This window comes from Meleagris gallopavo, chromosome 1 (assembly GCF_905368555.1).
Source record: "Meleagris gallopavo chromosome 1, MGAL_WU_HG_1.1, whole genome shotgun sequence".
Classification (NCBI taxonomy): domain Eukaryota; kingdom Metazoa; phylum Chordata; class Aves; order Galliformes; family Phasianidae; genus Meleagris; species Meleagris gallopavo.
Genome location: NC_139404.1, coordinates 52,998,858 through 53,019,957, shown reverse-complemented (window position 1 = coordinate 53,019,957; position 21,100 = coordinate 52,998,858). Strand labels below are relative to the sequence as shown.

Sequence of the window (21,100 nt, the reverse complement as noted above, 5' to 3'; positions counted from 1 at the left end):
GCTCAGAGTGTCCGAGTTGAGGATTTCTTTTATACGAGCATCAGGTATTGGATACATGCCCTTAACTGTGTTGCACTGATTGTTGGTTTGACTTTTGTTCCTAAGAAATAAGCAGAAGCTACCTACAAAAAATCCCTTAACTAATTTAGTACCTGCTGTTGTTGTCATTATTGTGGTTCTGTCATGTCGTTACTTAACATTTGAATATGAACAGCTTACAGCACCACATATTAGAGCGAGTGCTGGTTTTGCCCACTAACAAGGCTTTAATCAAGGCATTCTGCAGCTCTAAATAGGCCTTTGCTTCTGAATTTGCATATCAGGAGGGGGCTGGGAGCATGAGTGGGTGGATGTCATGTCCCAGTGATTAATGATCTCTGGGAAGCCAAAAAGGGGAGAGTAATATACGCAGTATTTCTACCCCCTGGAGTAGGAATGCAAACACTATTGTGCAGATCTGTGCATAGTCACTGACTTCCTGGTAGCTGGAGAATTTCATACACTCCTCTACCACAAATAAAACTGTCAGTGAAGTGACAAAGATCAGAAAGCTGGGCTTCATTTATTGAAAAGAATAGCTCAGACACAGTGATCCAGAAAATTAATTTTGTAGGTGTTTGAGAACTTGGTTGTTTAATAAGGAACTGGTTAAAAAGAGAACTTTTGATGAAAGGATGAAAGCCACCAAATATTTGTTGAATTTCAGTCTGCTTTGCTTCTGACTGTTCCTGAAATATTGGAGAGGAGCAACTTCTGTAATGTAGAAGACGTCTTCAACAGGAATGAGAATAATTTTTTCCAAAAGAGCAAGTTGTCTGAAATTCAATCATTAGAGGAGCAGAAGGGAGATAACAGTGTGGAGCAGCCCCTAGCCTGATCAGACTCCAAGCAGCACATTTGTTAGAAATCCTCCCGTGTCATTGCTGTTTTGCTTTCTGACATGTTAGACCTTTGCTAGAATTGTATGAATAACATAAAAACGGAGTGCAGCTTCTATGTAAAAGCATTAACTGAACTGAAGTTTCTCCACTCTTGGAATTCTCGGACACTCTTTGAAACATTGTTAACCCATAGGTTTTTTGATAGCTTTGAGGCCTGCTTACCTAAAACCTCATCATTCTGTAGTAGTTTTAAATACATCTGTTTAGAATTGCAGTTGGGCATTAAATAATGACAATTCTAAGTTTTGCTGCATCTGTGTCATTCAGCCTGCTTCAGGAAGAGTACAAATTCTGGTCTGTATAATGACAACAGGATAGATAGCAAACTCAAAGGATATGTAACAGAGAAGAGTTCCTTGCAAAGTAAGTTCCACATTGTACTCTACTTTGTGGATTGCAAAAGCTGCCAGTTACTGCATGTTAGTGCTTGGTAAGTAAGCCTGAGCTTTTTCAAGTGTTGAAGCCTCCTGTATTTCCTACATGCTACGAGCTGAGGAAAAGTGAAAGCATTCCAGGGAACCTGAGAAATTACCACCACACTCCACTGATCTGATACACGGAGGGAGAATTAGTTTTCCGTGGCATACTTTTGTCAGAATGATGGTAGGACATGGCCAGATTGTAAAATCTTTTAAGTTTCAAGGAGGAAAAAGCTCTGAGCCCTGCAAGTCAATGTGAGAGTTCCCCCTGCTGTCCTACCAGCTCAGCTGCTGGTAGGAGCTGTGCCTTATCCTAGGGATTTGATTCTGTGGGGGCCAGAGGTAATGCTGCACTGCTGCACTATTGCTTTTGGAGCTTTGGTCATTCTTTTTCCTTGCTAATTCTGACAGCTAGCACTCAGGCATACTGTGTGCCACCTTCTTTAAAATGCAGAGAATAGAAAACAAAGCATTGCTTCAGTTGCAGGGCCTTTTTTGTTGTTGTTGTTGCTGCAGTTGAACAAAAAGTATGGTAAGTTGTACTGCTTTTGCTTCTTTCTTTCAAATAAATAACAAATTCTAACAATCTGTTTCAGCAATGCAATCAACCTCTTAAGCAATATTCCCGTTTCTTGCTTGGATGTCCTTATTAGTCCGTCATCCCAGGAGGAAACAGATATAAAATACAATGGTATGAATATGAGAGCAATCCAGATTTTATTGGATTTCATGGAGAAGAGAATTGACAAGGTATGGTCTGTGAAGATTTTTGTCAAATATGGCTTCTTTCATTAAATTAAAAAGTAGATGTCTGTAATGTTTGTAAGAATCTTTTCAGGCAGCAGTAGGAGAAACAAGGATGTCCTTGCTTGATTCTAGATTGTGAAACATTTCAAAATTGAGAGCAAATTCCTGTAAATACCTGAAGCATGCTTGTGTTTTTCAGACCATGAACATTTGGCTCTTTGTTTATATCCGTGTAAAGTTCATGATTTGATCATCACAGGGCTTTATTGTAAAGTTCATAGGATTTGAAGTGCACATTAAAAATGTCTTTTATTTGTTTTTATTTTAGGGAAGCAGCTATAGAGAAGGTCTGACTCCAGTTCTCAGTTTATTGACAGAATGCTGCCGAACTCATAGGAATATCAGGAAGTTTATCAAAGCTCAGGTATGTAAAATAGTCATCTAAATTTGAAGATGAAACTAATAAGAAATGTTCTTAGATTTGTACATCAGTACAGTGCACTGATACCTTCAAAGCATGGATGGTTTCCTATTAAATGACCCAGAAGGTTCTCTCTCTGGTATTTATTTTTTCCATTATGTCTCTCACAGCTGTCAGCTACAGAAATATTTTTTCAAAGTCGTGTAAATCAATGGATAGTATAGCCTAAGTTCCATGACAAATGTTGTGAGCTGTTAAATAATATTGGAGATATTGTAAAGCTGTTGGGGGGAGAGGGGGTCACTGTGGTTGGAAAAAAGCCCAATAACGTCTGACCCCTTACATCCAGCTTGTCAGAAATACTTCAGTGCAGTTGAACAAACTTTATCAAGCTGTATGGAAGCCAGTGAGACTACAGACATTTTGGTCACTTCTGCCTGCGCCTTAATCTGACTTCAGCAGACAGGAGTCTTGGGAACTGAAACTTATGAACCAAGCATGGATCTGCTGTTCATTTGGAGTAAAATGTCGTCCTTCATCACTTAAAGGTCTCTTGAAAGAGCTGTTGAATATAGTGTAGACCCTGAGAGATTCTTCTTAGGGAAAAATGATTTCTGCACTACGGTTAAAGATTAAACGGTCACATAATGGCTGAGTGTGGTGGGTTTGGGGGTTTTATTTGCTGCTTTTCCTGAAGTTGAAGAGAGAAAACTTAAAACATGAGTGAGGAAGGGACAGCTGAGACCAGCTGTGGGATGTGTTTTTCCTAACCTGTGATGCTTTTTGGTTTGCATCTTTAAATGCCACTCCCAGGTCAAAGCTGTGCCTGAATTCATAAATGGGATCTGTAATGGCAGTGTGCGTATTTTGCATATATTGTCCACTTCTTCCACCAGACAGTGTTATGAAACCCATTTTTGTTTAAATACTTTCTTTGCAGCAGTTCTTTCCTGGGATCCATTTTCTCATCTGTTAAATTTCTTCTAAAAAAAAATGGCGGAACCAAATATTCCACAGTTAGAAAGTGGGGCTGTCTGCATGTTTTTACTACATCTCAGCATCTGGGTGTCCGGATGCAACTGGTTGCCGTCTCTTCCCACAAGAGCACTGCCTCAAAGTGCAGGAAACGGATGGGTGCTGTTAACTACATGACCGGATGTTTGATATTTTGAATTATTTGAGTGTTGGCCTTAGGCTTTATTTAGTGTGCACTATTCAGATTCTCATCTGAAGACAGAATGATTAATTTCCTCACGAACTGTCCTGTGGCACTCATCACGGTATTAGCATTCAGCTATTCTGAAAACATGAATTCATTCTTACAGCACTTTGGGAAATGGCAGTCATGGTACTTTCCCCTTTGGGGAAAGTAAGCAGGGACAAAGTGTTTGCTAATTATGTGAGTGCTTAGATTGAGAAGAAAAAGAAAAAAAAAAACACAACAAGCCCTGTCCTTCTCAAAGTAGTCAATACATAGCATGTCAGTATCAGTTCCCAGCAAGTCTGATTTCAGTAACTGTGCAGTAAATTTGCACAGAGCACAATGTTTTGTGTTAAACACCTAGAAAACAAAGAACCTGCAATTCTTAATGACAATTAGTGACAGGCTTGGCTTTGTTAGCTAGTAAAATGTGGGTGATCCGTAATTCTTTCAGGAGTCTTCTACTACCAAATAATTGGTGTTATGGCTTAGGTTTGTTTGCAGGTCATGTCATGTCCTGTGAATGCAAAATAATAATCATAATCTGGGGTTTGAGTTTGAATGCACAGACACAGAGAGGCTGAAGTTAGGTTGCCCAGTCAAACATCTCAGGCACTTTCTGGCTTTCTGGAGGGTTAAAGTTAACAAGACTAATGATATATAATGAGAAAGCAGGGCATCTTAGGATATGTTTAAAAAGTGTTTTCTCCAAAATCTTTTTGAAAGCGAGCTTCAGCTTTCAAAGGAGTGTTTTATGGGACAAGGATGAATTTCCTTTTTTACACATGGAGACAGTTTCTGACATTTTTGTGAGAACTTGCAGTATGACTTACTTTCCTGCTTTTTCACTGTAAGTCTCCTTACTGTTCTGTACAAATTATGCATCATATTAAGATGGGTTTCATTAAGCTGTTATTAATGCTTTTGCCAGAAACTTGAACAAAACAGAAGAATCTAAGAACATAAGGTTGCTGTTGCCTCTAACCAACTATTTTGGGACAGGCATTTGTGCTCTTAAACTGCTAATAGCTGTCCTTTCCCAGATGTGTGCTTGAGGTTCAGTATGTATTTGCATACCAGACCAGAAGGACTGAATGTGTGATGAAACAAGAGTCATTACTAGTCCATGTAAACACAACTGGCTTGATATTAGCTCCTTCTTTAAAGCAGCAGAACCGCAATATTTTCTTGTTCTCTTTGCAGTGTTTCTGCAAGGATTGGCTAAGTGTTTCCACGCATTCCATGTTGCCGTTCTCTTATTTTTGATGCTGCTAGGTACTGCCTCCACTAAGAGACGTATCAAGCCGTCCAGAAGTCGGCACAACAGTGAGAAACAAGCTGGTGCGCCTCATGACACACGTTGACCTTGGAGTAAAGCAAATTGCAGCAGAATTTCTTTTTGTTCTTTGTAAAGAGAGAGGTATACTTTTTTTTTTTTCTTCTCCCTTTTACATAAAGTCGTGCTGTAATGTTTGCCTCTCGCTGTAACTCTTTTGCTTTTGGCAGAACTATATGCTTTTTGTTTCGTAGGCCGATTCCAAGCTGAATAATCTTTTGTATCACTCTTTGCAGTTGACAGCTTGTTAAAATATACAGGCTACGGTAACGCGGCAGGATTATTGGCAGCCAGGGGCCTGTTAGCAGGGGGAAGAGGAGATCACTGGTACTCAGATGATGAAGATACAGATACGGAAGAATACAAATCTGCAAAGCCAAAGTACGGTATTGGTTTCAATTCTGCATTTCCTCTTGCAGTCAAGATGTTTTGACATAATTTTCTGTTTCCCCTTTTACAAAACGGCCAGCTGTTGAATTACATGTGCTTATGTGGAGTACTGTCTCTTCTTGGCCTCATGGGCAAATTACTGAGGAACAGAACACAGTTGGGTGGCTCCAAAGAAAAAATACCCTCTCTGATAATGATTTAATTGCAGTAGGTGGAGCTACATAAAAATGAAATGCTTGTCGAAAAGAAATAAGAACAATTCAAAATGTTTGTGGATGGCCTAAGAACACAGCGTTAGAAGTTCAGAATACATGTGTTGTCCATCTAAATTTACCTTAAAATCTAAACTTGTTAAATGAGAATAAAGGAGGGTGTAAGAGACGATACTCTTTCAGAGTAACAAAGCAGGGCAGAAAAGTTTTGCAGAGCAGATTTGTTTCTGCACTTTATGATATTTTCTTCCTTTTTTGTCTCTGCTCTTTCAGAAGGGAGCTTGTAAACAGGAGGGGGAACGGCTGTTCACAAGGGTGCCTAGTGATAGGACAAGAGGGAATGGTCTTAAATTGAGACAGGGGAGGTTTAGGTTAAGTATTAGGAGGAAATTTTTCACTCAGAGGGTGGTGACACACTGGAACAGGTTGCCCAAGGAGGCTGTGGATGCCCCATCCCTGGAGGCATTCAAGGCCAGGCTGGATGTGGCTCTGGGCAGCCTGGTCTGGTGGCTGGCGACCCTGCACACAGCAGGGAGTTGAAACTAGATGATCATTGTGGTCCTTTTCAACCCAGGTCATTCCATGATTCTGTGATTCATATCCAGTTGTACGCACAGAAGTAAAACTGACGTCTGTTTAGTTAAAAGCTAGCACTTAAATGAAATATTCAGGGCAAAATGTCAGTTGCATTTGGTTTTCTGTGTTGTTTTTGTTTGTGGTCAAGCTATTTGCAAAGATAATTTTTCCTGAGAATGTGCTTTGAAACTAATTCTCTGCTTTTGTTACTCGCCATCTCTGCATCACCATTCACGTGATTTAACACCGAAAATAACTGAGATTGTAAATTCTCAATGTAATACTAATTTGTTTTGAGCAAAAATGATTATGAGAAGGAAACCTAATTCAGCGCTTCTTCCTGAGTAAGAAGATTTCCCTTTTGGTCTGTGTTCTGTAGAAAATTAGTTGCAATCATATATCTGTTGTTTGCTCCCCCTGTGTGTCATTATTGCTAATGACATTGTCGTTAGCAGCTTTATTACCTTGCTCTCAATCTATTGTATGGTTTAGAGCATAACAAGTACTAGTGGAATGTGCAGTGCTAGAGCAGTGAACAAGGAATTATACAGTGCATCAACAGGAAGCTATATTGTAAATCACAGGAAAGGACTGCAGATCAATGTGTAGGTTGGCAATAGTAAGAGCTTTCACCTGCAGTTCAGACAGCATTAGTCTCAGTGGTGTCTGAGAGTTGCTCTTTCCTCCTCTTAAAAAGACAGACAATTTACATACATTTTTCTGTAGAAATGTAAACTATTTTATCTTTCCACCTCCAGCATTAACCTCATCACTGGTCACTTGGAAGAACCCATGCCTAATCCAATGGATGAAATGACAGAAGAACAAAAAGAATATGAAGCTATGAAGCTTGTCAACATGTTTGATAAACTTTCCAGGTATTGTATTTTAGCTGCATTTAATGGAGACACTTTACGTCCCAGTTCTTCGCTTTTTACTAAAGTCTACAGCTTCAAATAGTGCTATAATCTACTCTGCAGAATTAGGGCCAATTTTGCTGCAGAGAAAAATGTTTAATATTTCAAAGGAAAGAGTGATATTTTACAGGACCCCTTTTGGACAGGGTTGGACAGAATCAGGTGTTGATGGAACCTGTTTACTAAATGGATAGACTGATGAATAATTAAAAGAATTTCTCATTTTGATGTACGAGAAAGCACAAGACAAGTATACTTGTTTACCCCAAACAGGACCTGGTGGTAAATATTTATGTCTTGCTGCTTATCTGAAGAACAGTTACTGCATGGAAACAGCTGTCAGTAGAAGAAATGAGTTATCTATTAGAGCAATTAAGAGGGAAGATACAATTAAGAATTCATAGGGACTTAGAGTAAATGCAGATTCGGTTACAAAGGAGATTTTATCATTTGTTCTAGATGGATATTATAATACCATAAAATAAATTGGTGTGGTATGTGAGCTGTAGATTTAGGTAAATTTGTAGGTGAATCATTTTTCAAACAAGGGGATGAACCTGAAGATAGTTTGTGTTTTGTAGAGTCAGTGAATATTCAAATAAAAAGTTATCCTGAGAGATGTTCCAGCCTATTAAATGTTTTTACCTGTCTGCTAAGGATTGTGGAAACAGCAAATGCTGTGAGTGGTTCTGGATTTCCTATTAGCTGGCAGAGACTGAAGTATAAACCGGAGTGTGAGCAGGGAAGAAACTGGAGACAATTGATTCAATGAAATAATTGAATACTTGAATACTTTATCCAGGTTATTTGTATGGGAAGCAAGTGTCATAAGTTTACAGTCTTCTTAATAAAGAGAAGAAAACAGAATGCACATGTAATTCTAGTTAAACTATTATGTAAAACCAAATGGCTGCTACATGAGGAGAGAATTAAGATGCTGAGCATTAGGAATAGCATAATAAAATGTCTAAATGGTCTACAGCTTTTTTTTCTTTAAAGGGAAGATGGAGAGAAAGAAAAACCGAAGACAAGTCAGTTGCTGTCACTCTAGCAGTTGCACAAAAAGTCCAAATGGCATTACTGTAGCCTGAGAGCCTTTTCAGTTTGGAGGGCTGGAGACACCTGCTGTGTTGCCTGCTAAAAACTGACAAGCAGCTAGTGCCTGGTGTTGCTCCTTACCCCCTTGGCCAGTAGCTTTGCTGTCACCTTGGGCTTTTATGTCTCATTACATCCACCTGCAGTTCCTTCCATAGTACTGGGACTGCAAAATATTCAAGGCTGCAACTCTTTCTGCTGTTTGTTTGATTGGTTTTTAGTGTAGTGCTTACTGTAGGGCAGTTTTGTTGATGCGACCCCGCTGTAGGTGCTGGGATAGCTTGTTTTAGGTGTGGAAAACAGTAGGACGACTGACAAACTCTCTTCCCCTTTTGACTGAGGGTAGTGGAGGAAGTCTGGCTTTTATGATTTTTGAAAAGCTACCTGAGAGACGGGTTGAGCTCCTCAGAAAAATTTGCAAAACAGCAGTACGTCACTGCAAATATGGCCTGTTATTAGTGGCTGCTGTCTGTTTTTGCAGTTTACCCTTTTGTATGGGTTTATTGTAAGTAATAAAGTGGTGTTTTTGCCCTTGTTCCATAAGCTGCCAGTGGATTTCTGCTCTCCAAATTTCTCATTCATTTTGATCGTCAGCACTGAAGAATTGAAATTGCTTTCAGGTGCTGTTAAATTGTTGCACGCTTTTGGTTGTTTCAGGTCATGTTTCCAAGGCTTTTGTTTTCTGTTACATTGCTGGTACTTAGACCTGTTCATGAAGTAGTTGACCCTCCTCAGTAAGGCTAAATTGCAAATAATCACCTAGTTTTAGCGACATGTATGGAGAAAAGCTGAAGATTGCTTGTGAACCCATTTACTCTGCCCAAACTAACACTAGCTCAGGTTCTACAAAAGCTTATATGGAGACTAAATGTTTGCTCAGATTTGCCTGGATGCAGTTACTTTTTGAAAGTATTAAATATGTATAAATTATCAAGATTTTCACCCTCATTACTATTTTCTGCTGCAGCACTTGGAAGATGTAGATGTTACTTAGGTAGGTCGCCGAATGCCTGAACTCGGCCCTGAAGTAATTCTTGCCTGTGGTAAGAATAGATGGTGGCTTGCTGAGAATTGTTGGGCAGCTATAAATCATGTCTTCTACATGTGGTGCACATCTCCAAGTCTGCACACAGATTTAACTCAACCTCTATTATTTATTTCCTTTACAAAACATCAAAGATAGCCAACTTAAGTCATTGTTGTATGGTATTCTGTCTGTTTATATCATAGACTATTGGAAATAGTCTCTGTTAATTAAAATGTTCGAAGAAATATGCTAACATTTTTTTCTATTATAAATGGTAGGTAGAATTGTATATTAATTGACTAATTTAAAATGTCAGGATGCTTTTTCCAAGCCAACCTTGTATTAATAGCAAGAATCCTTTTGCTGATGAAATGGTCCCCAATTATCACAGCCTGGGTTTTGTTGTACATTCAACAGAAGTCAACAAAACAAGTAAGAGAACCTGCCTAAATAAGCAACCGTACTCATTAAAGACACAAAATTAATCATAGGATGAATGAAGAAAGCAACGTTACATAGATTTTTTTTTTTTTCTTCCCCATTCTAATCATAGAACAAAATAATGTTACATGAAAGGATCGGAACTATTATGTGGTACTCAATTATAAGGAGGTGAATAGGTCCCTGCCATGCCATTTTATCAAAGGAGCAGGCTGGTGTTTACGTGATGGCTATTTCATTACAGACACCATCATTAATTCCATGTGTCAATACTGCCCTATAGTACGCCGAGCAGACAAGAAAGAGTTACCCTGCAAAACAACGGAATGATTTTTGAGTCGTTATCAAGCTAAATGGCAAGCAGGAAGCTAGACCTTGTATAGATATATTTGAAGGGACTCTTGGGAGATCTGCAAGTGGAAGAAGAGAATGCATTTTAACAACTGTTTAATTATGGTGCGTTTCTAAGTATACTTGAATAGAATGCTTTGTTTGCATTAGAAAAATGAATCTTGCAGGAAGGGCTATTTGAGTGTATTGGAGGTCACATAAAGATGTTCAAACGTGTAAATATTCCTATTGTGTACTTGGATAGGACTTCGTGGATGTGGAAGTATTCATGCTGCCACCTACTGGGGTGAGGTGATCTCTCCTGCCCTACGGAAGTGTCTAAGTAATGAAATTACTTTGGAGAGTGTATGTGCCAGTTTTATGGGACTACTGTACTGCTTGTATTTCACCTCAAACAGCAAACAGATCCTCAGCTGTTTGTCAGAGCTCAGCTGAGGTCTCTAAGCAGCCAGTGCTAAAGGAGAAGCTTGCTGAGGTTGGTAGAGCTGAGGTGATTTGTACCAGGTGAGGGTCAGCTCGTGTAGTCTTGTGCAGTGTTCAGAGCCTGCAGTCAAATCTTAGCCAGGGAAAGAATGTCATGTTTTACACTACTTTAGGTCTAGCTCATGGTTAGGAAAAAAAAAAATTGGTTGGTCCCTGCCTTCTGCTCTGAACAATTAATCCCTATCTCTTCTTGTTGTGGCCCAGTATATCTCTCTCTTTGTGTAGTTCAGTTTTCCTTTCTTATCTGAGAAAGTGTGTATGGAGTTCAGCCTACTAACACAGAAAAAAGAACAGCAAACTTTAACAAGCGTCTTTCATCCTGTTGAAGGACTTGCAAAGCAGGAAGCTCGTGCAGGCACAGAAAGGTAATTGATAAACATCCTTGTTATTTTATGAAATGTTAGCTCAGCCCAGCTCATTCTGAGCCTGGAGAGGAGGATCAAAGCTCAAATGCAGTGTGGTACAGTTCATAATGGTGCACTTTGAAATGAGTACAGTGAGCTGAGAGATGCAGGCTTTTCAGTATCATGAAAAATGCACAAGTGCACTGCATGCCTCAGACTTCTACGTTACGTTGTCATGCAAAACTCCACGTGCCTATCCTCAAAACAGACACACCAAAAAAACTACCAGTAAGCCAACAACTGCGTGTAAAGATTTGTCACAACCGATGCATCTGGTATTCAGCATCTCCACAGACAGTTCTTTGGGAGAGGAAAAAGTTTGTATTATGTTGCGGAGCATTTGTAGCGTATTGTGAAAGTGAATTGTGAAGGTGAGGTACAGAGAAAGGGCTCTGTGTCTTCACAGTTGACAAGAGGTGAGGTAAGACTTTTACAAATAGAAGTATCTTTATCTGGGGAGATGGAGGATTTAGAAGTGAGAAAACTTGCTTGTATTTCTCTGAGGTTTGTGAAGTTACCTCACAGCTTGTAACCACCAGTCCCTAAGCTGTATTGTGATCAGAAAACTAGTCAGCATGTATTCTACAGCAAAAACATTGCAGACAAGAACAAAGTTAGGTGTTCACCCCTTTACACTGTGTCATTTGTGTGGGTACTTGCTCTCCAGCTTTCACTTTGCTTATCGGCACTGACACTAGAAAGTTACATCAAAGCTGCTGTGGGATTATGTAAAACTGGCCCATGTTCTCCAAGTGGTTTTCATTCTTAAGCCGGTGTTTGTGTCCTTTAGTAGAATACTGTTCTGACCAGGAATATTCCTCTTGGGTCCCTTTTTCTGAAGTGCACCTTTGATCCTTTGCTGGCCATTACCAACAGCAAATGTAAATGGCTAATAAATGGCATGCTTCCATGACTGCTGGCGGCAGTGCTGAATGTTACAACCTAAGCATTGTGCTTTTTAAAACTGAAATTAGGATCCCCTCAGCTTAGGGGGCATGAAAAACGATTTGGGTAGAATCTGCAAGCTATAGCCTGTACTACTAGAGGATGAGGAGTTCTCAGTCCCGAAGTACAGCAGGCCAACTCTGTTTAGATGTCTGTTTAGAGATGGATTAGGGTATGGTTCTAACGGATGTCCTTCCCTGACTCCCGGCTGCCCATCCAGACAGGGCTGGCCAAACCAGACGGCTTCTTCCAGAGCCACTTTCTCATGATTTGAGGTACCGCAGGCAGTGGGATTTGTGAGCTTAGCGCTGCAGTATCTGATGGCCACATCTGTGCAAATAGATGGATTCCTTTTCCTGAGCAAAAAGGACTCTTGGAGATTTCAACTACTGCTTTGCTGTACTGTATCTAGCTTATGCATGCCACGTAATTCAGATGTTCCCTTCCCTGCTGTTTCTATTCTTGTGTTAAGGTTAGGTTGCCAGCTGCGTACAACCAATTTCTGTCCCTTCTTTTCAGCCAAGGTAGTAGTGCAGACCAGCAGAGAGCCAGTGAAATGCTTTTGTCCTCCCCACTGAGTGGTGTGGTTTTAGTGTCCGTGGCCCAGGGGGAACAGGGGAAAGGCATACACTGTGTTAAATCGCCTGAGTTTTACTGGCCTGCCTTTTAAGTGAGGGCTGAATTGACATCAAACCTCACATCAAACCTCCGCTCCTTTATTTAAGGTGACTCCTGAATATTTTGAGGTATTCTCCTCCCCCCCCCTCCTTTTTTTTTTTTTTTCACTCCGGGAGAAAATCAAAACGTTATCTTTGCCCTCACAGGTTTTGTTATAATCCACATATAAATGAGGTGATAAAAAATAAGGATTAAATAAATCTTTGCTAATACTTTTTGATTGGCTTAATCAATAATTAATCATCTCTTAGATGAGGCTGTAGCTTGTGGAGTAGATATAATTGGATTAGCTTCGAGAGGCCTTTAGAGCTTTGAAGAGATTAAAATGGCTGTCAATCCTGTAATTAAACTGCCGCAAACAAAAGCAGTAGTATTAGAATCAGTCAGCTTTTTAAAATGAATCAACAAGTACTTACACACCCCTGGTAGCAGTGTAGTGGTAGGCAGTCTGCTCTCTTCACCAAGTTATTTCCTGCAGCAAGAGCAATGTGCATCACATCTTTATTTTAATTGCACGTGCATTTACTGGCCAGAATGGCAGGTGAAATTTTAGGTGGGAATGGCTGGCCAAGAACTCTCAGAAGAAAAGCTAGTTTGTGTATTTGAAACGGTGAACCTGCTCCTTGCCTTGAGCCTATTAGGCACTGACTTTTCATGGTGTCTTTAATTGGCTAAGGAGGTTTGGCCTACATGAATGAGGTCTTTATGTGTCCCGCTCTTCCCCTCCCACCTATTTTGGAAGGTTTTTTGTTCCTCTTCCTTCAAAACAGAAGGCTTCAGCAGAAATAACTTCCTTTTGAAGGCTTATTATGTACTGAAGCATATACTGTATGCGATTGTATTATACGCATGTGAATTGATACGTGTACATATGCTAATGCATATTCTTTTTTTCAATCTCTTACAGAGATGAGCTTATAAAGCCAATGGGAGTGCGGCCGGATGGTACAATGGCTCCTTTGGAAGAAGCAGCCAGCCAGTACCATACCAATAAGCAAGACAGTTCAGATTCAGACTAAAGCATCACCTGCTTCGCTCTTGATTCTCTAATCCGCATTTTCCTTAGAGCCACGGCGTCTTTTTATCAGAGCATTTTATCCTCAAGTTAGCCAGCGTCACCTTAACTGTTCAGTTATTGGGATATTTAAATGATGGATCCTGTGGTGTAATGTCTGCATTTTTATGATGTCTGTTTAAAGAACGTGTATTCGTTTGATCTTTATTAATTTAAGACTAAATGTATTTCAAAGGGATAAAAAAATGAAAGCCTACAACAAAAAATGAAATGTAAACATTTTGATTTTCCAGAATCCTGTTTTCCAAAGTCTGTAGGTTTTCCCATTCTTTATACATTTTTGTATTGTCTTCCTTTTTGCCTTTGTATAATTCTAATTAAAGAAGCAAATTTGCTTAATGGCATTAGGAGCATCAGAAGGAAAACTTAGAAGTCGGACTGACCTTGCATAGCTGCTTCAGCTGGCATTCAGCAGTGACTTCAGAGCTTCCCCTTTTACATGTCGTGGGATTTCCTACCACTATACACGTCTGTGGTTAAGCTGCTGCTTAAGATTTTACCCATGTGTCAGTCACTGACTGCTGCTAAAACTGCCTTTAAACTGGGAACAAGATGATGTATGTCCTCCCCCCTCCATGCTAAGACCACACAAGTATTACCACCACACCACCACCCCCCCCGCTCTGGTTAAATAAAAACATCCCTATTCAAAACAGCATTCAAGTATATACACTTAAATGTTGCTGTGAATAGGAGCGGAGTGAAGAGAAGTCTATGTGTGAGTGTTTTATGGAATTGGGGCCTAATGGGAGCGCTTCACTTGAAGGGAAGTCAAACTACTAACAAAGAAATAGTTCCCTTTTTAGGGGAAGAAGATTTTTAGGAAATGATGGGATAGAGAATGGAAAGGTGCAAAGGAGAAGAAAGTGTAATTTTCAACTCTGTACTCTTTAAAGATAAAGATTAAAGTTGTAGTTGTGCTGCACTGTTGTTGCCTCTTTGCCTGCTTAGTTTCTTTATCGGCATGTTTCTCCTAATAGGAATTTTCTGAAGAATAATCCACATTTCAGATTGTAATTCCTTCTTTTTGCTCAGAAATGTACACATTGTGTTCTTGAGAACCTCCTGGAAGCTGACGAAGGTTTTCCAGTTTTTGTTTCTTTAACTTGATGCTGGTACCCTGCACTAAAGAAGGTGGTTTTCAAAGGCCTCTTGAAGGAAGGAGTTTGTATGAAGCCAAAACCAGGTTTGGTTTTCCCATATGAGGAGCTTCCACAGATCTGCTTACCCTTCCAAAAGAACTGAACTAACACACTGCCTCTTCTCAGCAGTTGTTTTCCCAAGGAAAGCTATGTGACCATATTTAGACCTCTCCATTTTCCTTTCATTAGAGGGGACTATGGTCACTAATTCTGTATATTTGTAAACACTGGCATCTTTCTGAATGTTAGAATAATTGATGTTCTAGTTACGATTTGACTTGGGTTATGTTGTCTGCTGTATCCACATGGAGTGTCACATTTTCCATAGGGAAAAGAAAGCCAGCTGCAGTTCCCTCATATTTTAAGGAGGAAGCAATAGCTAAAGTAGAACCAAGTACGGCGTTTCTAACACTGTAATCATGTCTGCATGCCTAGAATCCAAAACAGGGAATTGTTCATGAGCAGAAAATATACTTAGCGGCATCTCAGCTTGGTCTCAAATATGAAATTCTGGGTTTTGGGTTATCCCCTGCCACATCTCAGATATGTTCCTCAGGCAAACATTAAGTGGCACTGCAGGTGCAAAGCGTTTGTGACCTTTTGCTGAAGAGTGAAACTTAACTATGTCTGTTAATGGAGATTTCACTCCTTTCGTGGTATCAGCTGTTGGTTCATGGGGCTGGAGGAGTTACTCTAGTGATAAGCTTTGGTACAGGTTGCCATAGAGGGATAAGTACAGAGCAAGAAAACAAGCTAAATCTCAGTTTATTGCAAAGTGTTGTAGTGTATGCTTATGCAAATGGCTGAAAAGAGAAATAGTACCTGCTCCAGGGACCTTGCTGTAAATGATACAGCAAGAGCCTTTTGTGATCTGGCTCCTGGCATTTTGAACAGCCCAGCAGTAGATGCACTAAGCAGGTCCTCTGTTCAGTTTGTCTTGAAAAACACATGCTTGTATCAGGTTTTTCATTAAGAAGAAAACATGAAGACCAACTATTGAATGTTCTGCCTGCGTGCTGCAGCCCAACTGTGCAATTTGGGCTACCTGTAGTGAGGATGCCTCTATATGAGCTGTATTTCTAAAATGGATTCTGTTCCATGGAGTTGAAGGTGTTGGACTGTCCTTTTGCACCTGCCCCATTTTCCCTCTTGTTCCCTCAATGCACTGCCGAACTTCTGCTGCTGTAGCCCTGGAGTCTGGTTCCCAGCCCATCATTGTAGTGAGTGCAGAGCCCAAGAGCTGAGCCTGTCAAAGTTCAATAGTACTTAGAGACTTGGGAACTCCCTCTCTTGAGGTTCCATCCAGTTGCTAGGCTGTAGGGCTGCATTGGGGTGAATGTCTCAAGTCCTTTCCAGTAGCGCCCATTGCAATCTGCTGCAGTACATCAGTGCCTAGAATAGGTCAGAAGCTTGCTGCTCTTCCAGTAGTTCTTCAGAGTCCCTACACAGGGGTTTGAGTAATGCACTGAAGTTAATGTGATATGAACTATTCTGTATCATACAGAGTCACAGACTCAAGGAAGGGGCCTTTAAAGGCCATGTAGTCCAACTTCTGTGCAGTGAGCAGAGACACCTACAGCTCAATCAGGTTGCTCAGACCAATATGAGGAAAATTATATTTGATTATATAAACCCATGTTTTCATTTTTCCTCTCGAATGCATGAGTGTAGTTGAGTGAGGATCATAGAATCACCAAGGTTGGAAAAGACCTCCAAGATCATCCAGTTCAACCATCCACCTATCACCAGTATTTCCCACTAAACCATGTCCTTCAGTACAACATCTAAATGTTTCTTAACACTCCAAATGTTTCTTGAACACGAATGAACCTAATGTTACAAAAGCCACCAAAGTCAAGTCTGGGACCTTTCTTTGTCCTTAAGGTCAAGTAGTAACTGTAAGCAGAAAAAGGAATTTGTGAATAAAATGTCATTTAATTCTGTGGTGGTGACTGTAAAGGATTTAGCCAGTGGGTTTCAGCAATGCGGGTACCCTCCATTCTCAAGAAGCCCTTCACAGGCCAGCCTAGACACAAAAACTTGCTCTTCCATCTTTTTCTTGGCGCCAACACTCAGAAATAACACGGTTCTCATTAAGGCTCGCCAATGATTTGGAAGTTTTGCTTTTCTTTGTTTCCTCTTAAATAGTTATGAAACAAAAGATGATAGGAAATTGCTGAAATTTGTCAGAATGCTTTGTTCTTTTGCAAAACAACTCAGCCTTATTCATTGTAATGTAAACCCTAATGAAAACTTCCTGGCAGGTATTCCTGACACTAACTGAAATTTTATGTGCCCCAAATGTGATTTTCAGGAAAAAGAGGATGCTTACAGTCTTTTCAAAAATGTTGTGAGAAAATTACCAGAACTTTGACTGTTTCAAATACACATTTCTATATATATGTATGGCCAAAATAGGTTTTTCAGCCCTTGCATGTGTACTTTTTTCCCCCCAAAAAAGGTGTGGGGACAGCAACTGGGGAGTAATACTGTTCTCTTATAGTCCTTCAAGCAACGATTTTCCTCTAATAGTGTGAAAAATCTGTGGTCTGAGGTGGCTTTAAGGAAGAGTACGTTACAGTGAAACATGCTGTCATAGCAGTTGGTTGCCAAGCATCCTGATCCAAAAAGGAAAGGACATGAGAACCCAAATCTCCTGAAGGAGCATTCCGCAACATTGTCCTTCACCATATTGCTGCAGAACAGCTAATAAAGCCCTGCACCTTAATCAGGCCGGCTGTAAAGACTGTTCAAACAGCTGAAAGCCAGACTTTACAGCTCTTTGATGAGCAGCAAGTTAAACAGCCAGCAGCCCAGGCTGGATTCTTCTCTGGACAAATGTGTAAAAATGATGATTTAGTGATGGTACAAAGGTGCATCTCAGAGTGGGCCTGTTGGGAGGAAGAGATGTCTTTCTAGCTTGGCAGCTTATGCTCAGCTGACTGAACTTAAGATCGCAGACTGGCTCTGGTGCAAGGCCCAGCAGGCCGGGACCCTGCATGGTGCCAGGCAGTGGGTGGGGGCAGGCTGGGGTCCTGCTGCGATGTCAGGCAGCAACCTGAGGGCAGGTCAGGCCCTGTCCTGTGGCCACACAAGCTGCACAGCCCCTCTCCTGCCTGCAGCCAGGAGGAAGGTACGGGCAGCAGTGTCTCTACAGCACTAGTACTTGCTTTTGACTCCACCATGAGGTGCTTCCAAGAGCTGCAGCTGTTCCCACCTTTGTGGTGGGATGTTTACATGGTCTGCCTAGGTGTAAGGCCAGCAGGTTGACTAGGGAGGTGGGAAGCCCCAGAAGCAGACCATGGCCACAGCCGGTCCATCAGCAGCACCTGATGTCACGTAGCTCAGGCCCACTCCCCAGCCTCGCTGGGAGCTTCAGCATCCAGCAGCACTGATGGAGCACCTCAGCTTTCTCTAGAGCAGGCGTGAGTGCAGGCACTGAATTGCTGATGCCCCTTCACCAGCATGCCGATCTCTGTGGGGTACCTAGGCAGGCTTTTAGAGGTTGGTGGGGAAGGAATTATTCAGACCACCCAACTTAGCTGGCTAAATTACCCGGGCAGCCTCTTCAAACTACTTCTGCAGTCACGGATGAGAGAGAGGACAATTCAGAGTTAGGCTAATTTGGGTGCACTGAATGACCCTCTGCAGGAGCTTTGCTTTCCCTCCCTTGACTACAGAGGGAGCCTGGGGAGACCAGCTGGTTACATTTAGCTGCTAAATTGGTTGCCAGAAGATGGGTGGTGAGCATTCCTTCCTGTTTCCCCTTTGCTGCGGAGTGCACACTTCCAGAGCAGGATGCTTGCTTGCTCTCTGGCAAATTTGGAGAGTGCTTGTGCAGTGGGATATGGGCCTCTGGGAGCTGCTGTGACATGGATGGTTCATCATAATGCTCATACCGCATGTCTGTGCAGGATTTCAGGGGCTTGTGCTTAAATAGATCCTTTAGAGAAGTGAGCCTGTTTAACAACTTGCCTCGTTGTAAGCCAAGCTTTGCACGTGTTCCAAGATGCAAGAAACAAAGTGAAATTGTAATTATGGAGGTAAGATAAGAGAGAGAAAAGGCGTGCAAGTTCTCTCCAGATGTCTGAAAGGGAGAGGAAGGCGATGCTGTCTTAAATAAACCCTGCTGAGATTGCCCCTTTCTCTGGGCCTGATAAACCTATTACAAATTCAAACAAAAGCAGCCTGGATCCACGTGCTTCAGGGCATCTGTAAGCCTTCTTTTACCTTTTAGAGCTGCTAACAGATGCTGGGTGTGGGCATTAGTCCTGCTCTATCCAAAAAGGCTAATTCCTAATTCTGGGAACTTAAAAATATAAGTTTCTGCCATGCGAAACCCAGCAAACCTAAGGGTGTCTTTCAGAATCCAAGCCTGAGCCTAAGCTACTGGAATTCTAACGATTAGGGGTTATTTTATGCTCAAGAGATGCCTTTGCCCAGTAAATCACAGTGCTGAACATCACGCTTCTACAGCCATTTGAGAAAACAAGTGTTTGTTTATTTTTTAGTTCCTGTGAAGAGCAGTGGCTGCCCATGTTCCCTCCTGTTTTCTCAGTCCCCACATGTTCATAACACCCTGTTGGGGTGGAATAATTCCCGTCCGAGCTGTAAAACACACTTATAAGTAGATGGGAAAAGCATGAACAGAGCTGTAGGGAAAACAAAACCATCAGGAATGAGATCTTATTTTGCATGCTTCTCACTGCTGTATTTTTGCCCCAATTAGCATATTTTAAAGACAAGGCTTAAAAAAAAATTCTGCTATCTGCCTGAACTGTTCTCAAGCTTTGAACTTTTTCATCCTTTCCATTGGTGATGGCCAAGTGACCCATATTTAAAAAGCATTTACAATAAAATTATAGCACTTTCTTTTGTGCTGCCGGCTTTCCCAGTGAAAAGCTAAAATGTTTTAAAATTGTCACTTTTTGACAGAGGTAATGGCTGTAATATATTTAGTCTCTTCCCCCTTGTTGTGCTTAAAATGGCTATGCTAATAAAGGGCACAGCTGTCGATACTTTATGGCCTGCTGGGGGGAAGAGGGGGAACGAAGGCAAAAAACAGATTGACTGTGTGTCAACAAATGCAGCTGGGAAAGAAAAAAAGAAGCCCCTTGAAGGCCCCTGCAACTTAAAGTCCAAGATAAATGATGTCCCTATGCTTTAAAAAAAAAAAAAAAAAAAAAAATGGAGGTTGGAATTCAATAAAGGGAGCCTGAAAAGGAAACTGCTTAAAACTGAAAGCCTTTTCTCTGCCTCTAGACAGCTTACAAGAGAAATGAGCAAAACTGACCACAGAAAGAGGGTGAGCAGCCAAGCAAGAAAACAAAAGCCTATCCTGGAAAATATATTGCGTCAACGAATTATCTGAAGTGCATTATCGCCAGTGGGCGGAGAGTGTACAGTTTAATAGAGATGCAACAACAAACTTTTATATGCCGCTGCCTTTTGGGGGAGTGGGCTGCTTTGTGCCTGGGCTGGAGGGGAGAGGAGAGGGGAGCGGTAATTATTCATAACAGATAAATAAGACAGGGACACAACAGCCTGCAAGGCGCTGGTGATGGTTGCTCCTTTGGGGACCGAGCTCCCCTTCTGCTCTGCATTACATCCCCTGTGTCCCATTTCTAGTGATCCTTGTGAAGTTTGGGGTGTGCCGTCTACGTAAACAGGAAGAGAGGCCTGAGGGAGGATTTCCTTCCGTGTCTGGGTGGGATAGAGAAACCCACCAGGGTGACCTGTTTGCAGATATGTCTGGTGTTTCCCAGAGGCACACAGAGTATGCATTGCTGCATCGGTGCTGCTACAGTTCCTGCAGTCTCCTGAGGAGAACCTGGCACCCAGACACCTCCTACTTGTTTTGGGCCAGGAAAGAGATTTTCTGGAAAAGTCTTGGCAGTAAGTAAGGCCAGGAGAGCTGGTCAGCCTGCAGATAACCTGTGGGATCAGCCTCTTCTCCTAGGTAACAGCAATAAGACAAGAGGCCTTAAGTTGCACCAGGAGAGGTTCAGGTTGGATATTCGGAAAAAAATTCTTCTCAGAAGAAGCAGTGCTGCAGTGGCACAGGCTGCCCAGGGAGGTGGTGTAGTCACCATCCCTGGAGGTGTTCCAGAACCGTGTGGATGTGGCACTGAGGGACGTGGTCATTGGGCATGGTGGGGATGGGCTGGTAGTTGGACCAGGCAATCTTAGAGGTCTTTTCCATCCTTATTGGTTCTATGAATCTAATCTCTTCTTCCATATAGTTGGAGAGTACGTGCAGTATGGAGTGGAGTTTCCTGCTATCAAGAACCTTCTTCTAT

The 21,100-nt window shown here is 41.4% G+C and overlaps 1 protein-coding gene across 2 annotated transcripts in view; it reads left to right on the top strand.

Annotated features, from left to right (window-relative positions):
* RIC8B (RIC8 guanine nucleotide exchange factor B) overlaps positions 1–14,584 on the top strand; it is a 33,458-nt gene extending 18,874 nt beyond the window's left edge. For both annotated transcript variants that reach the window (XM_085227669.1, XM_031554677.2), the window contains 6 exons: positions 1,957–2,110; positions 2,436–2,531; positions 5,005–5,149; positions 5,302–5,446; positions 7,002–7,121; positions 13,492–14,584. In XM_085227669.1, coding sequence (XP_085083795.1) covers positions 1,957–2,110; positions 2,436–2,531; positions 5,005–5,149; positions 5,302–5,446; positions 7,002–7,121; positions 13,492–13,603 — 772 coding nt within the window. In that variant the 3' untranslated portion in view covers positions 13,604–14,584. The remainder of the gene's footprint in view (positions 1–1,956; positions 2,111–2,435; positions 2,532–5,004; positions 5,150–5,301; positions 5,447–7,001; positions 7,122–13,491) is intronic.
* The last annotated feature ends 6,516 nt before the right edge of the window (positions 14,585–21,100 follow it).